The sequence below is a fragment of the Camelus bactrianus genome, chromosome 20 (genome assembly GCF_048773025.1).
Source record: "Camelus bactrianus isolate YW-2024 breed Bactrian camel chromosome 20, ASM4877302v1, whole genome shotgun sequence".
NCBI lineage: Eukaryota > Metazoa > Chordata > Mammalia > Artiodactyla > Camelidae > Camelus > Camelus bactrianus.
In genome coordinates, this window is record NC_133558.1 from 23,649,625 (window position 1) to 23,671,235 (window position 21,611).

At 38.9% G+C, this 21,611-nt stretch overlaps 1 protein-coding gene across 1 annotated transcript; it reads left to right on the top strand.

The window, feature by feature from the left end:
* The first annotated feature begins 14,044 nt into the window (after window positions 1-14,044).
* SRSF3 (serine and arginine rich splicing factor 3) lies at window positions 14,045-21,250 on the top strand. The gene is made up of 6 exons (XM_010948998.3): window positions 14,045-14,203; window positions 15,995-16,202; window positions 17,460-17,594; window positions 19,753-19,791; window positions 20,024-20,110; window positions 20,290-21,250. Exons 2-6 carry the CDS (start codon window positions 15,997-15,999, stop codon window positions 20,315-20,317), a joined length of 495 nt encoding a protein of 164 aa, XP_010947300.1. The 5' UTR covers window positions 14,045-14,203; window positions 15,995-15,996; the 3' UTR covers window positions 20,318-21,250.
* Window positions 21,251-21,611: the final 361 nt, after the last annotated feature.

Below are 21,611 nucleotides of genomic sequence, written 5' to 3' on the forward strand. Positions count from 1 at the left end.
TGGAAGCTAAGGGGTAGACAGAGTGGTATTCAGCTGAAAGGCTCTGGAACAGAGATAGCAGTTGTTAAAATAGTCAAAAACATCTGTGCTCTTTGGTAAATAGCTGCTGCTCTGCAACCCCCACCCACACCCTAGTGCCCATCTTCCTCCCACCCTAGCACCCAGTCTCTTCTCTCATCACCCTCCCATGATTGTTTTGATTAGCTAGGGTCCAGACCGAACCATGGTTAAAGATTTTGAACAACTCCCCTGGGTGTGGACACAAACTGGGTTGGAATTCTCATCAGTGTGACCTGGCATCTATATTCTAACTTGAACATGAACATAGTGTTGTCAACACTGTTGAGACAGTCTAGATGCTGCCTACCCTTGTGTCATGTACTGGGCAGGTACTGAGTTGTGATGTCACATGAAGTATTTCTTACTACTGAGATTGAAAGTTTAAAAAACTCAGGCTAGGGCATACTGGGCAAAGGAGACTGAATGCAGAGGTACACAGCTTCTTTCTGAAAAGGAAAGATAAGATGACTAGGAGGTAGGCAGGGCCAGTATGCAGGCTGTGAGGAGTCAGTCAAGAGCAGCCGGGAAGCAGTGAGACTCAGATGTGGGGCACAGGATGGAGAGTTAGTATTTTGGAAGTCTGAAGTCTGCTGGGGACATAAGAAAGAAGCATGTGTATTCAATGTATGGTTCAGCCATGAAGGAATAATCACCCTTGCACAGATAAAGCAAAGAACTTAAGTCCTGAAAGTAGATGAGGTCCCTTATGGACAGAGACATACAGGGAACCAGGAAGAGACCAGGAGGGAAGCAACGGAGGAAGCAGAACTCTGAAGGGCATTGAGAAGGAGGAGCCAAAGACTTGGGAACTTGCAAAACCAGAAGGGAAAAGATAAAAATGTAAGAGGAAGGGCTCAACAGGTTGAAATGTAACAGGACAAGTAAGACAGAGGCCTCAGCTACCTGGGGGACCTCAGAAGTAGTAAGGCCTGTGGTCAGCATCCTGACTGCAGGGGTCAACCCTGGCTTTGGTAATTCTGAATTCTGAGACCTTGAGCAAGTGACTTAAACTCTTGTGGCTCAATGTTCATAGCAGCACTATTTACAACAGCCAAGACATGGAAGCAATCTAAATGTCCATCAACAGACGATTGGATAAAAAAGTTGTGGTATATCTATATCTATATTTATATCTATATCTATCTATCTAAATACACACACACACAAAGGAATACTACTCAACCATAAAAAAGAATGGAATAATGCCATTTGCAGCAACATGGATGGACCTAGAGGTTATCATACTAAGTGAAGTAAGTCAGAGAAAGATATCACATGATATCACTTATATGTGGAACCTAAAAAAATTGGCACAAATGAACTTATTTACAAAACAGAAACAGACTCACAGACATAGAAAAAAAACTTATGGTTACCAGGAGGGAAGGGGAGAGATAAATTAGGAGTTCAGGATTTGCAGATACTAACTACTACATATAAAATAGATAAACAACAAAGTCCTACTGTTTACAACAGGGAACTATATTCAATATCTTGTAATAGCCTATAATGAGAAAGAAATGAAAAAGATATATATATATATATATACATATAACTGTATAACTGTATACATATATATATATGTATAACTGAATCACTATGCTGTACACCAGAAACCAACACAACAGAGTTTCAAAAATTAGACGAGAGAGAAGAGACTGAGAGAGAGAGACTCTCTGAACCAAGTTTAAGAGATTATTCATGCTACATATAAGCATGTGCTAAATTATGACAACCAAGGCACCAGCTATGTAAACTTTTTAGACTTTTCAGGCTTGAATTTCTTTGCATTGGTGTGTAAACTCTAGGAACTCAGAAAGAGGAAAGAAAGACAGACATGGGGGAGCTGAATAAATAGAAACCTCTTTCAGAACACAGAGTTAAGCACACACTAAAAATTGTGACACTGGCACCTCCACTCTGCCCTCTTCAGTTGTTTCTTGTAGTTGTTTTTGAGGCTAAGCTTGCTTCCCTGTGCTTGTGACATCCAGAGTGCAAGCCAAGGTCACCGAAATAAAGATTTCTCACCCCTTGGCTGCACAAGCAATCCTTTTATTCTGGCCTGGATCCTTTTCCAGACCTCCTTGTGGGTCTGAGAACCAAATAAGGTAATACACTGAGGCAGGCATTGACGTTCAGGCACCACCAAGGCAGGAAGAAGGTGGAGCTGAAATCAGAAAAGGAGACTCAGGAACTGAGCTGCCTCCATGGCCAGGCACAGCGGGGGAAGGACAACTGTTCATGTAACATGTTGTTCCTTGGGATTCCCAGAGGAACGTGGGGAGCCGAAAAAAACCTCACTCACTCCCCCAGAGACTCCAAAGGCACCCTTTCCAAATGGCCACAATTTCTGAGCATTGTTGCTTTCTCCACTCCTTTAGTTATCACCAGGCTTTAGAACCAGACTTGGGATTTGAATCCCATCTCTATCCCTTACAAGCTGTGTGACCTTGGGCAAATAACTTAGCCTCTCTGTATCCCAGTTTCCACTTGTTTCAAGTGCTACAGTTATATTTTATAAATCAAGTAAATTCCAGAGAAAACCAGATGGTTAAAATTATTCTACCTGTTGGGCAGGGAGTTGCTGCGTGTGGTGAAAGGGTGGGGGGGGGCAGGGATGTCAGGGAAACAGAATTACTCAAATGCCACAGGCTTCAGTTGTTATTTGATATCCTCAGGTTAGGAGAAATCAGATAATTATCTGATAGTTATTGGAAAATAACTGTGGACCAATTTAAAATGAGAGTTTTAGTGGGGGAGGGGATAGCTCAAGTGGTAGAGAACATGCTTAGTATGCATGAGGTCTTGAATTCAACCCCCAGTACCTCCATTAAAAAACAAAAAGAAAGAAAGAAAAATGTTTCAAACCCAGGTTACATTTTAGGTATTTTGGCTCTTCAGTAAAATTCTTATTAATTTTCATTAAATATAACTATAAAAGATTAGACCATACAGAGAAACAGCCAAAAAAAGAGAAATCTTTTTTTCTCATTTCTAGAGATAAATGTTATTATTTTGGTATATAACCTTTCCTACTTATTTCTGTGTCTATATACGTGTGTATATACATATGTATATCTGTATATGTGTATATAGGTGCATACACAAACACACACATATATATTTGAAAAAATGAATCATGCCTGCATTGTCCTGTAACCTATGTGGGTTTTTATGGGGTTTTTTTTTGGAGGGGAGGGAGGGTTAAGAATAGTTATGAATCCTCTTAAAACCCACTAAATGGCCACCAGCCTTGCCAGTTTACTTAGACACATAACTCCTCTTTGCTGATTAAATGTTTCCCAACCTTTCTGATTCTGTGACACACTTAAGAGGACTAAACTTGGTAAATGAGGAGTATAACCTGAATGGAGCCATAAAGTATAACCTGAAATGAACAAGTTATAGTTCATAAAATGAACAGTTTATAATCCCATTTGCTGGCCCTGCACCTTAAAATTTAAAACAAACATAAACAATAAATGCTTGTGAAACAAGCTACAGAATTTTATCTGGAGAATAAAGCTTTATCTGGGTACATTTGTTATTTAAATTCTTAAGTGTGTAGCAAGCAATCAGCAGCAATCAGGACATGCTAGGGAAAGCTGAGAAGAGACCAGGAGCAAGGGGTGCAATTCTAGGGGTCCCTACGTCCTGACCTCTCTCTGCTCTACGACCAAGTCTGGGACTTTCGCAGCAGCCTCTGGGCAAGTGTCGGGAAGGCTGGGAATGAGCGCTTCATGCTCATTTTTGATGAAGATTTATTGTCTTCTAAGTGCCAGGCTGGCTTCAGTCTCAAGACAGGAAGGGATCTTACAGCTGGGAAGAGGTTTAGGAAGAAGCAAGCAGTTAGCCTCTCTCTTCTGAATTACTGAATGTAAATGTTCTGTAAATGTTCTGTAAATGTTCTATAACATGCTACACTATTATCACATCAGCAACAGCATAATTATGTTTCTCTTTCTCTTCCAGCTCTCCTCTTGTGACTGCTCTCCTTTTCTTTTCTATTCTTTTTTTTTTTGGACTTTTTAATTATGTAAAATTTCAAATATATTAAAAAAGTAGATAGGAGAGTATAACATATCCCATGTACTCATTACCCAGCTTTAACAATTTGCAGCTCAATCTTGGTTTTTTTTTTTAACATTTTTTATTGAGTTATAGTCATTTTACAATGTTACGTCAAATTCCAGTGTAGAACACAATTTTTCAGTTATACATGAACATGCATATATTCATTGTCACATTTTTTTTCCACTATGAGCTACCACAAAGCTCAATCTTGTTTTATCTTTACCACTAATCCACTTCCCCACCCCCATATTATTTTGAAGCAAATCTAGAACACATCATTTCATATGTACGTGTCTCAGCATATATCTCTAAAACATCAGGGACTTTAAAAATCATTTAAAATTAATCATAATTCCTTAATGTCATCAAATCTTTCACCAGTGTTCAGATCCCTACATCTCTGTCCAGAGCCGAAACTCTTACGTAACATCTACAGATTTGATCTGTTATATGTCTTAGTTTGGGCTGCTATAAAAAAAAGTACCATAGCCTGGGTGGCTTACAAACAACACGAATTTATTTCTCACAGTTCTGGAGGCCAGAAGTCTGAGATCAGGGTGCTAGCATGACTGGGTTCTGGTGACTTCTCCATGTAACTTCACATGGCTGAAAGAGGGCTAGAGAGTTCTCTGGCTTCTCCTAATAAGTGTACTGAAAAGGGGGTTTCTGGACCCAATTCCAAGGGGGGTGTGTGTGTGTGTGTGTAGGCTTCCCCACACCAACAAGCAATTCTCGAACACCAACAGGGTGTCTGTGAATTCAACTCAATTCCAACACTATCTACTAGGAGACAGAATCTGAGATTCCACAGCTAAAGGGCTTAGTCCCACAAGACCACCCTCCACTTAGAAGCCAGTCACAAGCCCAGGTTGTTATCTGTGCTTCCCGCCTGTGCTATAAAGCAGAGGTTCCCACAGCTCCTTCCTTTTTTGATTTCTTTAATTTGCTAGAAAGGCTCACAGAATTCTGAGAAACATTTTATTTACTAGATTATTGATTTATCATAATAAAGGATACAGGTGAACGTCCAGATGGAAGAGATGTGTAGACTAAGGGGCAGGGAAAGGGTGGGGAGCGTTCATGCCCTCTCCCAGCACCTCCCCGGTGTTCACCGACCCGGAAGCTCTCCTAACACTGTCCTTTTGGGCTTTTACAGAGGCTTAATTAATTTTACAAAGGAATGATTGGATTAACCATTGACTGACAGTGATTGATTCAACCTCCAGCCTCTCTTCCCTCCCCTGAGGTCAGTAGGCGGGCCTGAAAGTTCTAACCAGCTAATCACATGGTTAGTTCTCCTGGCAACCAGGCCCCATCCTTGGGTGGGATCCAAAAGTCAACTTACCTGAAGCGTTTTGAGGAACTGAGGACAAGATACCAAGTTTTATGCATTGTTCTTATCTCTCAGGAAATTCCAAGGATTTTGGGAGTTGTGAGCCAGGAACTGTGGATGAAAACCAAATATATATGAGAAATACTTTTCAGTCATCAGAATGACCAAATATATAATTTTCCTATAAATTACGATATCACAGATACATTGCATTCATAAGGGCTCTACCCTCAAGATTTAATTACCTGCCAAAAGTCACACATCAAAATACCACCACATTGGATAAAGTTTCAATATATGTGACTTATATGTGGAATCTAAAATACAAAGGAATGGAAAAAATAATAATAAAAATAAGTAAGTAAAAAGCAAAGAAATGAATATAACAAAACAGAAACAGATACAGAAAACAAACTTGTGGTCACCAGTGGGGAGAGAGAAGGGGGGAGGGGCAAGATAGGGGTAAGGAATTAAGAGGTACAAACTATTATGTCTAAAATAAGTTAGGAGGATACAAGTTACAGCACAGGGAATATTGCAATATTTTATAACTTTAAATGGAGTATAATCTATAAAAATTTTGAATCATGTTGTATACCTGAAACTAATGTAATATTATAAATCAACTATACCTCAAAAAAAATAAAATTAAAAAATATTTCAAGTTTCAATATACGAATTTTGGGGGGACACAAACATTCTGTCCATTACATTAGGTTTATAAGAATTGCTTAGAGACTTAAAACACTTTTGCTTGTTATAATTTTTTCTTTTTTTTTTCCTTTTTTAAAAATTGAGGTGACGAGGGAAAAAAGGTGAGAAGGGATAAATTTGGGAGTTTGAGATTTGCAGTTGTTAACCACTATATGTAAAAACAGATAACAAACAAATTTCTTCTGTATAGCACAGGGAACTATATTCAATATCTTGTAATAACCTTTAATGAAAAAGAATATGAAAACAAATACATGTATATGTATGCATGACTGAGACATTATGCTGTACACCAGAAACTGATACATTATAACTGACTATACTTCAATGAAAAAAAAAATCCAGGTGAAATGCACGTAACATAAAATTAACCATTTTGAAGTGAACAATTCAGTAATATTTAGTACATTCACAATGTTGTACCTAGTTTCAAAATATATTCATCTCTCCAAAAGGAAACCTGGTGTTCATTAAGAAGCTGCTTCCCACCACCCCACCCTCATCCCTGAAAACCACCAACCTGCTTTCTATCTCTGTAAATTTACCCACTGTAGATATTTCATATAAATGGGTCATACAGTATGAGACATTTTGTGACTGGCTTCTTTCACTTAACATAATGTTTTCAAGGTTCATGCATGTTGTAGCATGGAGCAGTACTCATCCCTTTTGAATCATATTCCACCATATGCATATATTACAATTTGTTTATCCATTGATGGACATTTAGGCTCTCCCTAACTTTTGGCAAAATTGTGAATAGTGCTGCTATATCCATGCATGTGCATGTACTTCAAGTATCAGTTTTCAGTTCTTTTGGGTATATACCTAGAAGTAGAATTACTAGGTCATAAAGTAATTCTATGTTTAACTTTGTGAGGAACTGAAAAACATTTCCACAGCAGCTACACTGTTTTACATTCTCACCAGCAACATGTGATGGTTCTAATTTCTCCATATCTTCATCAACATTTGTTATTTTCCTTTTTAAAAGATTATTTTAGCCATCCTAATGCGTGTGAAGGTGCACCTAACTGTGGTTTTGATTTGCATTGATAACCAATGATGTTGAGCATCTTTTCACGTGTTTCTTGGCCATTTGTATATCTTCTTTGGAGAAATGTCTATTCAAGTTTGCCCATTTTTAAATTTGTTGTTTTTGAGTAGTAAAAGTGCTTTATGCTAGTTCTGGATACTATTCCTTTATCAGATATATGATTTGCAAATACTTTTCTCATTCTGTAGGTTTTTGTTCCATTTCAACCCCAACTGTTGCAACACCAACTGGTATACTGCAATTCAATTTGACATTAGATACCCAGAGTTAGCATCAGACTCTCTTAAGTTTAAGAGCATGGTTCTCAACAAGACTGTCTCCTCTTCAGACACCAGTCTCAATTTCTGACGGTCTCTAGGTTACCTGCACTTTTGACTATGTGGCTACAAATGTAGGAATTCCCATGATTCCCTCAGGTTCAATAATTCACCAGAATGAATTACAGAACTCAAGAAACCACCATACTTGCTGTTCCATTTTTATTATAAAGATTACAGATCAGAAACAGCCAAATAGAAAAATGGGCAAGGTTGGGGAGGGTTCCCAACACAGTGTTTCTGTGCCTTCTCCCCATAGACTCAGAGTGCATTACCCTTCCAGCACATCAGTGTGTTCAGCAACCAGGAAGCCCCATTGAGCTTCTGTCCAGAGTTTTTAACAGGAGTATCATTATGTAGGCTTGATTGAATAAATCAATGGCTACATGATTGAATTCAATCTCCAGCTCCTCTCCTCTCCCCAGAAGTAGGACTAGCTCAAAGTCCCAACCCTCTTATCATGTGGTTGCTCAGGAAATTCCAAGGGTTTTGGAAGCTTAATGCCAGGAACCTGGGACAAAGACCAGACAACTTTATTACGTAACAGTTCCCTTTCCACTTTCTCAATAATGCCCTTTAATGCACAAACATTTTTAATTTTGGTAAGGTTCAATTTAACTACTTTTTCTTTTGGTGCTTGTGCTTTTGGTGTCATATCTGGGAATCCATTGCCAAATCCAGGGTCATGTAGATTTGCCCCTATGTTTTCTTGTAAGAATTTTATGGTTTCAGATTTAACACTTAGTCATTGACGCATTTGCAGTTAATTTTTGTATACGATATGACGTAAGGGTTCAACTTCTTTTTTTTTTTTTTCATGTATCAGTTGTCACACCACCATTTGTTTGACAGACCATTTGTTTTGAGAGACTATTCTTTCCCCATTGAAAAGTCTTGGCCCTTGTCAAAAATCAGTTGACTATAAATGTATGGGTTTGTTTCTGGACTGTCAATTCTATTCCATTGGTCTATGTCTGTCCTTATGCTAGTACCAATGTATTGATTACTATAGCTTTGTAGTAAGTTTTGAAACTGGGAAGTGTGAGTCCTCCAAATTTGTTCTTACTTTTCAATGTTAATTTTGTTAATGTTAATTTTGGTTATTTGGGGGCCCCTTGGAAATCAACATGAATTTGAGGATTGGCTTTTCCATTTCTGCAAAAAATTTCTTTGGAATTTTGATAGGGATTACATTGAATCTGTAGATTGCTTTGGATATTACTACCATCTTGACAACATTAAGTCTTCCAATACATAAACACGGGCTATCTTGCTTGTTAGAATTTTAAGTCTACTATAATAGACCTTTAAAATGTTTCAGAAAATTAAATGTATTAAATGTACAAATGCTACTCGATACATTTAAAGAAGTTAAATCATTCAAGTGTATAAATAAGTTTACTTGTTTAGAGAAATTCTGCTTAACTTCTGATTCTATTAAAGATTTATCTAAGGACAGTGGAAATTATTGAACTTATGAAAAAACATTAGATTTTTAGAAGGAAATATAACAATGATTGGAAGGTTAGCTTAACCATACAAAAAGAACTAGATTTAAGAATTTGAAACTTTGGTAAATTTAATATTAATCAAAACACCAGAATCCATCATTATTCTTTTTCAGGCACAAGAGCACCCATTAAAAAATAAAAAAGTCCAATTGTCACCTGGAATCTTCTATATGAAGGAAGTGGAAAATCTCCTGGGTGCATACACTTCCAACATCTGATTATAGCAGCTCTCTGAACCTTCCAGAGAGAAACATAATAAGTACTTAGTTAATGTTTATTGACTGAATGAAAGTGACTTTGCTTCACTGAAAGCACTTAGTAGGCACTTGGCAAATACTTCGTGATATATGAATAAATACATGTATAAAATGAACATTTTTCATATTAATAAAATTTCAAATCTATTCCTCATTTTGTGCTTTAACCACACTGGTCTTTTTCCCCCTCCTTTTCTTTTTAGTTCCTCTAACTTACTACATGACTTACATATTCTGTACCCTCTTCTAGCAACATTCTCTCACTCCTCTGACAAACTTTGTCAGATATCTCCTGTTATCACTAAATTATCACTTCCTCCAGGAAGTCATCTTTGGTTTAACTACTCAAGTCAATCTTTCCTGTGACATATGTTCTTAAGACACCATTTCCCTCTACAGACTATTTTCTACATAAGTAATTTCACAACCACTTGTGTGATTATCTCTAATTCCCCACTATATTGGGACTTAGCCCCATGATGGCAGCCTGTGACTCTGTTTTATCTTACTTTTTCCTCCAAATCCATCTGTGTTTGAAAAATAGAAGGTACTTAACAAATACTTCTTGACTGAATGAATGATTGTTAAATATGTAATATGATCCAAAAAACTGTTTCAGGGGATCATATAAAAATACATAGAAGGGTAATACCTCAAAGTGTCAAGGCGATTATGCTTTTAAAAAAGCTTTAAATATGTAACTTGCAGAAACACTATTTTCACATAGTTGTCCAAGATACAAAATTAAAATGAGTTTTTAAATGAGTATTTGTTGTAATTGTGTGAGGTTATTTTCCACTTTTCCCTGTAAATAACACTGTCCAACAGAAATATAATATGAGCCATACATGTAATTTTAAGTGTTCTAGTAGCCACATAAAAAAGTATAAATAGATTTAAGTTAATTTTAATAATACAGTTCATTTAACCCAATACATTATTTAACCCAACAAAAACATTATCATTTCAACACGTAATCAACATAAAAATTAGTGAGATAGTTTACATTCTTTTTTTAAAATAATAAATGTTTGAAATCCAGCTTGTATTTTATGTTTATAGAACATCTCAATTAGGACTCAAATAACCACATGAGCCTAGTGTCTGCTGTATTGGACTATACAACCCTAGCTCAGTTTCCAGTTTTCTCTGCCTCATTCTGCGCCCTGGAAGGCGACCTGCGCTTGCATCACCCAGCTCTTTTGCCCTCAGGTTTCCAGCTAGTTTTGGGCAATGGGAGGCACCATTGAAAAATGGGACTATGGGAAGAGAGAGCAGCCCAGTTATGTCGGACCACCCCTCCCCATGCCCAAATTCGGCTGCCACAGTTCCTCTACCTAAGGCCATCATGGCCTCTCTTCAAAGCTACAGCATTTGTCTGGCCCGGTAACACTGCTCCCTTCTTTTCCCCACTGGGCTTAAGAGCTGCCACTGGAAGCTCCCCCTCCACCCCACCCTTTCTGGGTTTCCTTACCCACATACCTCTGAAAAAAACTGCCTCTTCATTTAACCTTTTGTTGAGTATGCTATTTTTCTCCTGCCAGGACACTAACTGAACCAAGTAGTTAAGAACTATTGTTATGGCCCATGCTCTTATTAGATTTTCCTTCATGAACACCTGAAGTCAATCACAATATTTAAAGTTTTAATTCTCGTACATAGATACAAATGCTCGGCCATCAATAACTTTTTCTTTCTTAAATAAAAAAAAAAACCCATTTATCAAATTGATAACAGGTGAATTTTAGACTTGGAAGATAACTTAGAGCCATGGTTCTCAGACTTGAGAAGTCTGTGTCAGAGTAATTTCTGTATTAGGAATCCTGTTTGCAAGTAACAGGAAAAAAACGAACTCAAAGTAGCTTAGGCAAATCAGGGGAAGAGGCAAGGAACTTGTACGTTCAATTAAGAATCCCAAAAGTGGAACTGGGCTCAGCGCTTCTTAAACAGGCGTTCTAGAGCTCCTTATTCCCCAACTCTCAGCTTTCCCTCTCTTTAGGTTGGGTCCACTGCAGGCTGCTTTCTCCCTCTTGGAAAGAGGATGGCTGCCAGGCTCAGGACCCTAGCAATCAGAGGAAGGGAGCACATCTCTCAATGGCTGGCCTAGCAGCAGTGCTGACAAAATAGCTAAGAATTCATGGAGGTAATATGGTACATCAATAATTACACTGCTCTTACAAATTTATAAGGGCATTTTTTGCAGTATACAACTTGCAGAATCTTAAATTGAAAGAGTTTCTTTAAAAGGATAATAGTTTATGGCTATGATGTGGCTAAGATAGAACCTGATATAAAGTCAACTTCAGGGAGTTATCTGACTTTAGGGTCCAAATTTGCAATCACTTTAACCAGAAGCCCTAGCACTGTTTATGGCTTGTAAAAAATATGGAAGCTAGAAATTGTTAAACCCTTATATTCTACATTTAAGTTAGCTATTAAAAGTTCTGAAGTTATTGTAATTTTTAAAATTACAAGTGCCATTAACTGACAGGTCTAATTGGATTACTCATCCATTCCTGAACTAACAGGGGTGGGTAGAGAGGGGCACTAAGAACCAGAATGATTTAATTAACCAGGGTGTTCATGTCTCTACTTCTGAAAAAGTAGGGTGTAGGACCCAACCACACCTAAATCAATAATGTGGACTACTGTGAGAAAAGTAGTTCCTCAGAGAAAATCAACAGATGTTTGTTTACTACAACACATGATCCCCATTTCCTGTCCAAGAAATTAAGAAGTGGTCTCGTGAAGCTTTCTCTGGTGGTAGGATCTAGACCACAGTGGTTGGTGGTTGAATACATTTAAAAGAAACATTAAAATATTCCATAATTTAAATGGATAATTCACTTAGCTGCAGTTACCAGAAGATGGAATGGGTGAGTGGATGGGCAGAGAGGTTCAAGAGGTGTTTGAGAATATGGTTGGAGGGATTAAGAGTGCTCCATTGAAAGATGCATGCTAGACTAGCATTACATACACAAACAACAACAAAAACCCAGGAAAAACGGTGGGAAAGAACGGGATATTGAAGTGTGAAAAGAACATTTTAAAAGAGTCAGCATTTTGGGGGGCAAATATTGTGCCAAATGAGTTACACACATCACTTAACTAATTAAATAAACAAATGTGTATTGATAACCTGCTGTGTGCCAGGCTTGTTTCCAGGCAAAAAGTGAAGTTCCTGTGCGGGCAGACAGCACATAACAACCCTGCAAGGTTGTTGTAGTTATCCTATTTTACAGAGAGGAAACCAATCCCGAGGGTAAGGGATTCTTCTCCAGACACTTTAGCACTAAGTAGCAATTCTGTGGTCCAAATCAAGCAGTGCCTGACTTCAAAAGCATTGCTTTGATAGAGGGAAGTAAAAATTGGAGAAAAGCTTTCACAGAAGGAGGGGAGTAAATCAGAGAAAATGTAAGTGAGCCAGAAGAGAAAAGCATTTAGAAAAAGAAAATTAAAAAGAAAAACAGAAAGCATTTGCTAGAATGCCTCGCCTGGGAAACATCCCAAGTAAATCTAGCTCAGGGCCTGGCTCAACAAAAGTACTTCCCATTTCCTCTCTTCCTTGCGGTATGAAATCCCATTTTACAGGTAAGAAAACTAAGGCTCAGAGCCATTAAATCTTTTTTCTCCCCGCTACAGATAAACATTTTAGAGCCACAATAAGAGATACGGCTTCAAAAGAAAATATCTGGGAGAAACAAAACAAGTAAATAATTGGCATAGCTTTCAGCTAATGGCGGAAACATACAAATGGTTATTGTTTTCTTGAGAGCAAATTTAAATAAATTTTAGCAATAAGTTAGACTCCACTGAAAGGGGGTAGGGAATACCGGGCAAACTTCCTAGCTGAACTCACTGTTTTAGAGAGGGAGATCTTCGTGATTTTTTTTGACACATTCGCGGTATTTCTCTCCCCAGAGTTAATTATTCTCGTGGCTGTGTTCTTTTTTTTTTATGGAAGTGGAAAACAAAGTGAAGTGTGAATGACCCATGGGTCCCACCCCTGCCCCCAGGTCAATACCGTTGCAAGGAGACAGGCTGGCACTCGTTTGGCGTCCCAGAATTTAAATTCAATCTTCTTCAGGAACCTTCTTTCACTGTTATTTGCTAAAGGTGATCGTTTCCAGACTGCCTGACCAGTCTCATTTGCCATTGAGTTTCTAGTAAACATTTCAAGAGTCCAGGATGATGACGCTACCATCTCTGCCAAATCCTGCAGTTTGGGTGAGAGGTGGAAAACCAGCCAGAGTTGGGCAGCCCTTCCAGGATCGGGCTTTTCCTTAAGTGTGGGACCTGGGCGGGCACAATCTGGTGGCAGCTCAGTCACAAACAGTTCCGTGACCTTGAGAGCAACTCCGTAGCACGTTTGCAAAACTGACGGTCTTAGTTCCAGCCTAACCGCTCACAAGGATAAAGTAATTAGTGAATTCATCTAATACTTTAATCTCATTAGAAGCAAAAGGCTCTAAAGGCGCCTGGGAACCCTAGCCTATTTGGAGATGAGGGAGGGGGGACTGAGGGTAAATCGAATGTCTGCAGCGGGGAAATTACACTCTCCGGGCCTCAGGCGACCAGAGCGTAACAGCGCTCGTCTCCGCGGACAAGGCGGCACAGCCAGAGCGCGCTCCCAGTAACCGCGGTTCTCGCTGCGTTTGTAGCTGCTCCGTCACGACCTCCTCCGCTTTTCATTGGGCGAGCCCGTCCAATCATGTGACTCCAGTTGGCGTATAAATAAGGGCGGGGAGAAGGCGGTGGTCCGCCATTTCGTGGACGCCAGGTCAGCGAGAGCATCTGCGGGAGTCTCGCGTGTGGGGAGCGGGACGACCCTGCCGAGGGTGTGTGGATTTGAGCCTCCGCGTTTTTAACACAAGATCTCGGTAAGAGACCAGCGACTTAAGAAATGAAGTGGGAAGTGGAACTTAACAGGACCCAGGTCGGGCCGGGCCAATGGCGGTGCCAGACTGAGACAAAGAGACGCAGCCGCCATTTTGTGACGTTCAGCACGGGGCGGTGGCGGGGGCTCTCGGCCCTTGGGAGGATGTTCCCAGGTCTGGAAGTGGAGGTGTTTTTAACCCTTCACTGGGAGTGATAAGCCAGAAAGTGAGATTGCCCGAGAGTTGAGGCGAAGAGGAACTCGGTAATCGGTTGTACTCGGGGCCGCGGCCTTTGAATTTATGGCGCCTTTTTTGGGGGTGGGGGGGGCACGTTTTCTCAGGTAGCTTCTCAGGATTTTTTCAAGTCACGAATCAAGACTGGATCTTTCGACCCATATTAAATGATTTCTGTAGTCACCTCATTTTTGTAATTTTAACTTGATTTCACTTTATACAGCCTGAATCTAGTTGTTTTTTTTTTTGAAACCGATCTTCCTTGAGCTGAATTGTTCTTGTAGCTGCTTCCTGTTAATACGTAGGCCTGAAACTGGTCACGGTAGTGCCCGCCCCCCCCCATTCCCTAGCAATGATTTAGTCTCAGAACTTTTGGGCACAGGGTGAGGTCATGCAAATAGGATGTGTCTGGACTGGCTTTTTAAAATTTGATTAGCCCAGAGTGAGAACATGGTGTTTGTCAACAGCCCTTCAGCTGAGTTATGGGACAGGCTGCTTTTTCTGTGCAATTGATACTGGCTTATAAGTTGACTAGATTTATTGCTGAGGCGCCTTTATAAGTAGTGATTTATCAGATGTAAGCCCACAAAGTGCCGTAAAATCATAACGAATACCTATTACCCCCACCCGAGGTGAAAGTAACGTAAGATTCATTTTAAAGTGCACGATTCAGAGGTATTTGGTACAGTCACAATGTTGTGCAACATCACCTCTAGTTCCAAAACATTTTATACCCCCTAAGGAGAGCTGTACACGTTAAGTAGCCACTCCCTGTTTGCCCTATCCCACTCCTCCCCTACCTAGCCCCTGGTAGCCACTACTCTATGGATTTACCCATTTTGGATATTTCATATGCGTGGAGTCTAAATAAGTTTGTGCGGTTCTGCGTCTGGTATCTAATTTAGCATCCAGCCTTCAAGTTTGTAGCATTTATGAGTACTTCATTCTTGAATTGTACTTCATTCCTCTGTTGCGGATAATTTAACCATTTGTTGCTGAACTTGGGTTAACATCTTTTGGCTGTTGAGAATACAGTGAGGTACAATTTAAAAAGTTTGTCTTGCTGCTTGTGGATTATGAGGCTGGTTAAGTTTAGTCTTGTGAAGGCACATTTGTATCACTTTTCTAGTGGTTTAGCCTTAACTGCTGTATTTCTTAAGCATTTCATTTCGGTTTTTTTTTTTTTAAGTATTGTCAGTTTACAGTTCATTTTGTTTTTGAGTCTTCAGGATTTGCTTACCTTTCTCAGTGCCTGTTGAAAAAAAATTTTTTGAGGTTCATTGAAATAGCAGGTAAAGTCCCTAACTGCCTACTTTGTGGTAAATGCTCCTCCAGGGTATTTTTCCCCCCCATTTTTTTGGGGAGGCAGTCTTTTGTTTTATTTTTAATGCAATTTGTGCTGGCTTCCAGGCAGTTATCTGTAACGATTGGGGTGAGTCTGGGTGTTTCAAGGGCAGTACTTTTACTTTTTTGGTTTTTAGTATTTTTGAATTCTTTCCAAAGACTAGTTTTTTTCACTGTGTGGATTATGATATTTGGGGTATTTTCTTTTTGTTACAGAAATGCATCGTGATTCCTGTCCATTGGACTGTAAAGTTTATGTAGGTAATCTTGGAAACAATGGTAACAAGACTGAATTGGAACGAGCTTTTGGCTATTACGGACCACTCCGAAGTGTTTGGGTTGCTAGAAACCCTCCTGGCTTTGCTTTTGTTGAATTTGAAGATCCTCGAGATGCAGCGGATGCTGTCCGAGAGCTAGATGGGAGGTAATTTACTAATTTATACTAATGGTAAATGTTGCTTGTGTTTTAATATTTAAAATCTCTAGGATACGTGACTTCTAGATGGCTTCTTGGCTGTCTGAAGTTGATGTTATTGGAGATTCACATAAACCTGTTTTTGGAATCAAAAGGACTGAACAGTTTTAGTGAAGGTATGTAGGAAACATTTCTGTTCAGTTGACCATTGAAGAAAGTAACTTTTAACAGTCCTTGGTTGAGTGGATAGGTGCATTCAGAAAACCCTTGAGACGTTTGAATCTAAACCTTCCATAGAGCACTGTTGTCCCCTTTGAATTGTTTGTAGAATAATTGTGGAATCAAACATGGCCTTGTGGCCACAAACTGATTGTAGTTGGATAGTGGTTACATGGGTTTATTGTACCATTATCTTTTACACAGGTTTGAAATAGTTTGGGAAGTGTGTGGATCATACAGCTATTTCCCTTTGCATTTACAGTGTCCTATTACCTGTTGTAACACCTGTGTCTTCCAGTGAACAGGTGTTGTTTCCCTTCTCCTTCCTGGTTTTGAAAACCATTGGATTTCATGAAAGCAAGAATTCAATTTTCAAGATCCCAAAATTAAGGGGTCTGAGGGTTGGCAGTACAGTTTTATAAAAGGTCATTTATTTAAGTAGATTACAGAAATTAAAAATTTTCCAGGGTCCCACCTCTTCCTAGTCATTTTCCAAATTAAGTGGCTTATCTAAATTCAGTGTTTGTGGACCAATGAAAAGGTGGGAGATAACTATTTTTCTGTATTCTCAGCTGCAGTTTATTATGTATGTGTCAACTATTGTGTGGTGATTGGGGGGAGATGGTGACGTTAAATGACCAGAATGCTTCTGTCCTGTTTATTGCTGTTTAATTGGTTGGGGGGGGAGGTGGAGACCGATGAATACAGTATAGTAAGATTAGTAAACAGTTGTTGGGACCTCAGAGGAAGTCACAATAGGATGTACAGATGAACTAGTTCTTTGAGGATGAATCCAGAGGTTTTCACACTTAAATTGCAGCTGTTAACATTGAGCCCAATGATCTGACTAACAAAGATGTAAGGAAGTTGGTGTTCTTTACTAGAAAAAAATGAGGGAACTGAAATTTGTTTTGGTATTAAGGATTCTGCAGACATTCAGGTATGTTCTTTGCAAAGAAGCTAACTATAGGAGAGTTGTTTTGTTTTGCTTTGATACACTTGAAGGTCAACTTTGCTGCTTTAAATTTAACATTTCTTGCCCCCTAGAACACTGTGTGGCTGCCGAGTAAGGGTGGAACTGTCCAATGGTGAAAAGAGAAGTCGAAATCGTGGACCACCTCCCTCTTGGGGTCGTCGCCCTCGAGATGATTATCGGAGAAGGAGTCCTCCACCCCGCCGCAGGTACTTAGAGCGTGTTTAGAGGTATTGATGTAATGGAGTAGCTAATAGGAGCAGGTATTTCTCTTAAAGTTTTTGGTGGGTTTTAAACTGAAGAATCAGAGGTTTTTATGAAACATTTGCTGGGTGTAGTTTGGGGTATGTGAGTTGTGCTGAGTGTTGGCTTTTGTCTTTAGATCACTGTTCATGTTGGTAGTGAGTAACTTCTATCTTGGATCTATCTTCTAGTTCATCTTCTAGTTGCATCTTTCCAAGTCTTCCCTTATACTTCAATTTAGGCCTTTTTCCATTTCTTGACTCCATAATGACAGACATTACATTCAACTCTAGCTCTTCACAAAAATGTGTTTTCTACTATTAGCACGATTGTAATATTTATCAAACAGGCAGCTGTTTTAATGTTAACTGGTAAATTAGATATCATTTCTGAAACTAACTTAAGTCACTGACCAAAAAAGGGGGCTAAAGTAATCCCAGTCATCTGTTCTTCAAACCCAAATAGGAGAGAATTCAGTTTTTTTTATAATTGAAAATGGCATCATTCTTGGGCCAGGCAGTATTGTCTGGATGCTGACTCCACATCTCCTCAAAACTTCAAAATAGTTTCTATAGGACTGAATTTACCTCTTACAGGTGAGTGGAGTCCTTCTAGGAGATAGGAGTTCAAAATCTTGCCCCTTTTGCTGTGTTGAAAGACAAAACAACACACTGTTGCCCATCATAATAAAGAGTATTTGTTAGCTAATAGATGGTTGTACTGATGGCTTGTTTTTCATTTTTTTTTGTGCTTTTTGGTCCATCTATTAATAAAAATGAACCCCGTTACAGAGTCACCATCATGTCTCTTCTCACCACCCTCTGAGTCTGCATTAGCCAGTCAACTAGCCCTTTCAGCGTCATGTGACCAGCGCGCCCCATTCAGCTTGGCTGGTGTCGTTTCACATGACCCAGGCATGGCCAGTCGTCAGGTTGCACCGCCCTTTGGTTCCCGAGCATGCTGTTTTCTCTCAGCCTTCTCTCCAACCTTAACCAAATCGGCAGCAGCCACCTCGACCGCCCACACATTCCTGGCCAATCAGCTCAGCTGTTTATTTACCAAATGTCTTCACAACAACTACAGCAGCAGCCTTCGGCTAACAAAAAAGCAGGAAAAATCCACAACACCCCCTTCGCCAACCAACTAAATCCAACGCAACATCTGGCAAAACCTTTTCAGCAAATTCTTCCTGGCCGTCAGTCCGGCAGCCTCACCTCACCATTTCTAGCTTGTTGAAACCCAAAAACTAGTAAGTTTTTCCTGCTTATACAGTTTACTGCTGGTTAAAATAAGGAGTAAGCGGCTTAAAGTAATTCTTTTTTCTGGATCAAAGGCTGGCTGTGCATAATTGAATGGTAACGTACATATATATTGCTTGAATAAAACTTTTAAGGGTGATAGGGAACTCATAATGTAACTAGACCTTCAAGTGAAACTTATTTGCATGTGTGAGATGCCAAACTAAAATTTTTAATAACTCTAACAGATTTAGCTTTCTTTTCTAGCAAAAATTTGTTGTATCCTATCACCTTTAAATGGTTTTACTAACAGTTCTCAAATTTTTTAAATTTTGGGGGTGAAGTGGGCCAAGCTAAGGTAATTTTGATAAGCCTAAACACACTCTTAAATGTGACGATCACAAATGCAGTTCTAATGTAGCACTTAATGGCATCAATATTTACACCTAGCGCGTTTTCACAGAATTACACTATCCACCTGGTACCTAAGTCTTGTCATGGACTTACAGGTTTGCATGGGTTCCAAATACTGGTTTATGGTACTGTTTTTGGAACTACTTGTGGGACTACATTTTGGTGTGGTGTTTGGGTAGTGAAGTTAGTTTGACGTGAAGTCTTGCATTGGACAGATCTGCTGTGAAGCATTCTTTGTTAAAGTGAATCCATGGTTGGAATACCTGCTTTTCACTTGAGCTTTTGGTTCCTTAATCCTTCTATGCCTTTTTTTTTTTCTTTTCTTTTTTTTTAATTTTTAATTTTTTGGACGATGGGTGCCAGTTCTTCGGCACATTCACTGGGCCCAACAGTGAGATTGAAAAGTTGGGAAATGCCTCACGCCATAAATGCTAATCGACAGTTAGCCTAATTTTCCTGTTTCTGCTTTTAGATCTCCAAGACGGAGAAGCTTCTCTCGCAGCCGGAGCAGGTAAATAACTACCATTTTGGGGGCCACATTCTTAGGCATGCAAGTGTTTTGCTGTTCCTAAGGTGTTTTCCAAGCGATGTGGTTATTGGTAATAGACTTTGATTTTAGTAATGAATTAAATAGCATGTAGAGCCAGTTGTAAGAATGAACCAGCTTTTTAGTTTTCAGAAACTTGGAAATATTTGTTGTGTATAGTTCTGAATGGCCCTATTTTTCTTTTCTCTGACTTCAGGTCCCTTTCTAGAGATAGGAGAAGAGAGAGATCGCTGTCTCGGGAAAGAAATCACAAGCCATCCCGTTCTTTCTCTAGGTCTCGTAGGTAAGATCTTTAATGATCTATGCCATGTAAGACCTTGCATACGTAATGTGCTAAAAACAAACAGGTCGTCTCTTAAGCCATTTTGACACAATTTTAATAACTTTACCATGAAAAGTCTTTGGATGACATCAGAGTGTAATCAAGTTACAGGTGTAACTTTTGTTTTTCTGTTTCTTTAGCCGATCTAGGTCAAATGAAAGGAAATAGAAGACCTGTTTGCAAGAGGAGTGGTGTACAGGAAATAACTTCATTTGACAGGAGTATGTACAGAAAATTCAAGTTTTGTTTGAGACTTCATAAGCTTGGTGCATTTTTAAGATGTTTTAGCTATTCACATTTGTTTGTCTCTTGGAACAGTGACACATAAAGATGTAATTCTCTATGGTTTAAAATGGATCATATGAGGCATGTAATACCAAGAATTGTTACTTTACAATGTTCCCTTAAGCAAAATTGAATTTGCTTTGAATTTTAGTCATACATAGACATAATAAACCTCTATAATAAACTTCTAGCTCCTCCAGCTAAAGTGTGATTAATACTATGGAAACAAAACTGGCAAAAATTGTAATGACTTTGCATAGCTGGGATATGGTATGCAGCTATAGTTGAACAAGCAGTCTAAAAGCTGCTATGAATAAAAGCCAGCAGGTAAAAATTAAAGCTGCACCATTAAGCTAGATTAGAGGTTTTAAAATCTCACTAGTCTTCACACTGGACAAGAGGTTGTCCAGTTGGTGTAGAATCTTAAGTTTCAAGAAAGTTAGTTTACCTTTGCTTTAGGTCATAAGTTCTTTTTGTGATTGCTGTATATGAATACATAGCTTTTTGTAACATTCTTTATTGGGAAATTTGAGACTATCCAAGATACCAGTGTCCTGCCAGTTTAAGGGTACATTGTAGAGCTGAACTTCTGAGTTACTGTGCAAGATTTTTTTTCATGCTGTCATTTGTAATGTTTTGTGAGAATCCTTGGGATTAAAGTTTTGGTTACAATTGTTGTTTAACCTGAAAGCCTGTTTTTCCTTGCAAAAGTAAAATCTGTGAGCTTGGTACCAAGTCCAGGTATAACATTCCTATTGGAAGCCATACTTATTTTCTTGTAAAGTGCTTTTGACAATAAAAATATTAGCATAATTATGTAATAGTTGAACCCACTATTACCATAGTTTCTTGTCCCATAAAAGGCAGTTGGTTACACAAATCTTACTTTGTAAGAAACACAATTGAGGCTTTTGAAGAAAAGGGAATTTTTGGTTGTCCACCTAAGTGGTAATACATTTTTTTTAGGAGTAGAAGCCAGTTCAAAGTCTTTGATACTCAGTGACCAACATTTTAAAGTACAGCCATCTGATATATTATAACCCAAAGTTTACATAAAAAAGGCTTTTATCATTAGCATGAGAGCTTTCCACAAAGCTTTAAAAATTGCTTCCATTTTATATAATTTGAGGTTGCATGGGAATTCTAGATTGATCCACCATGATGTAAAATCCACTAT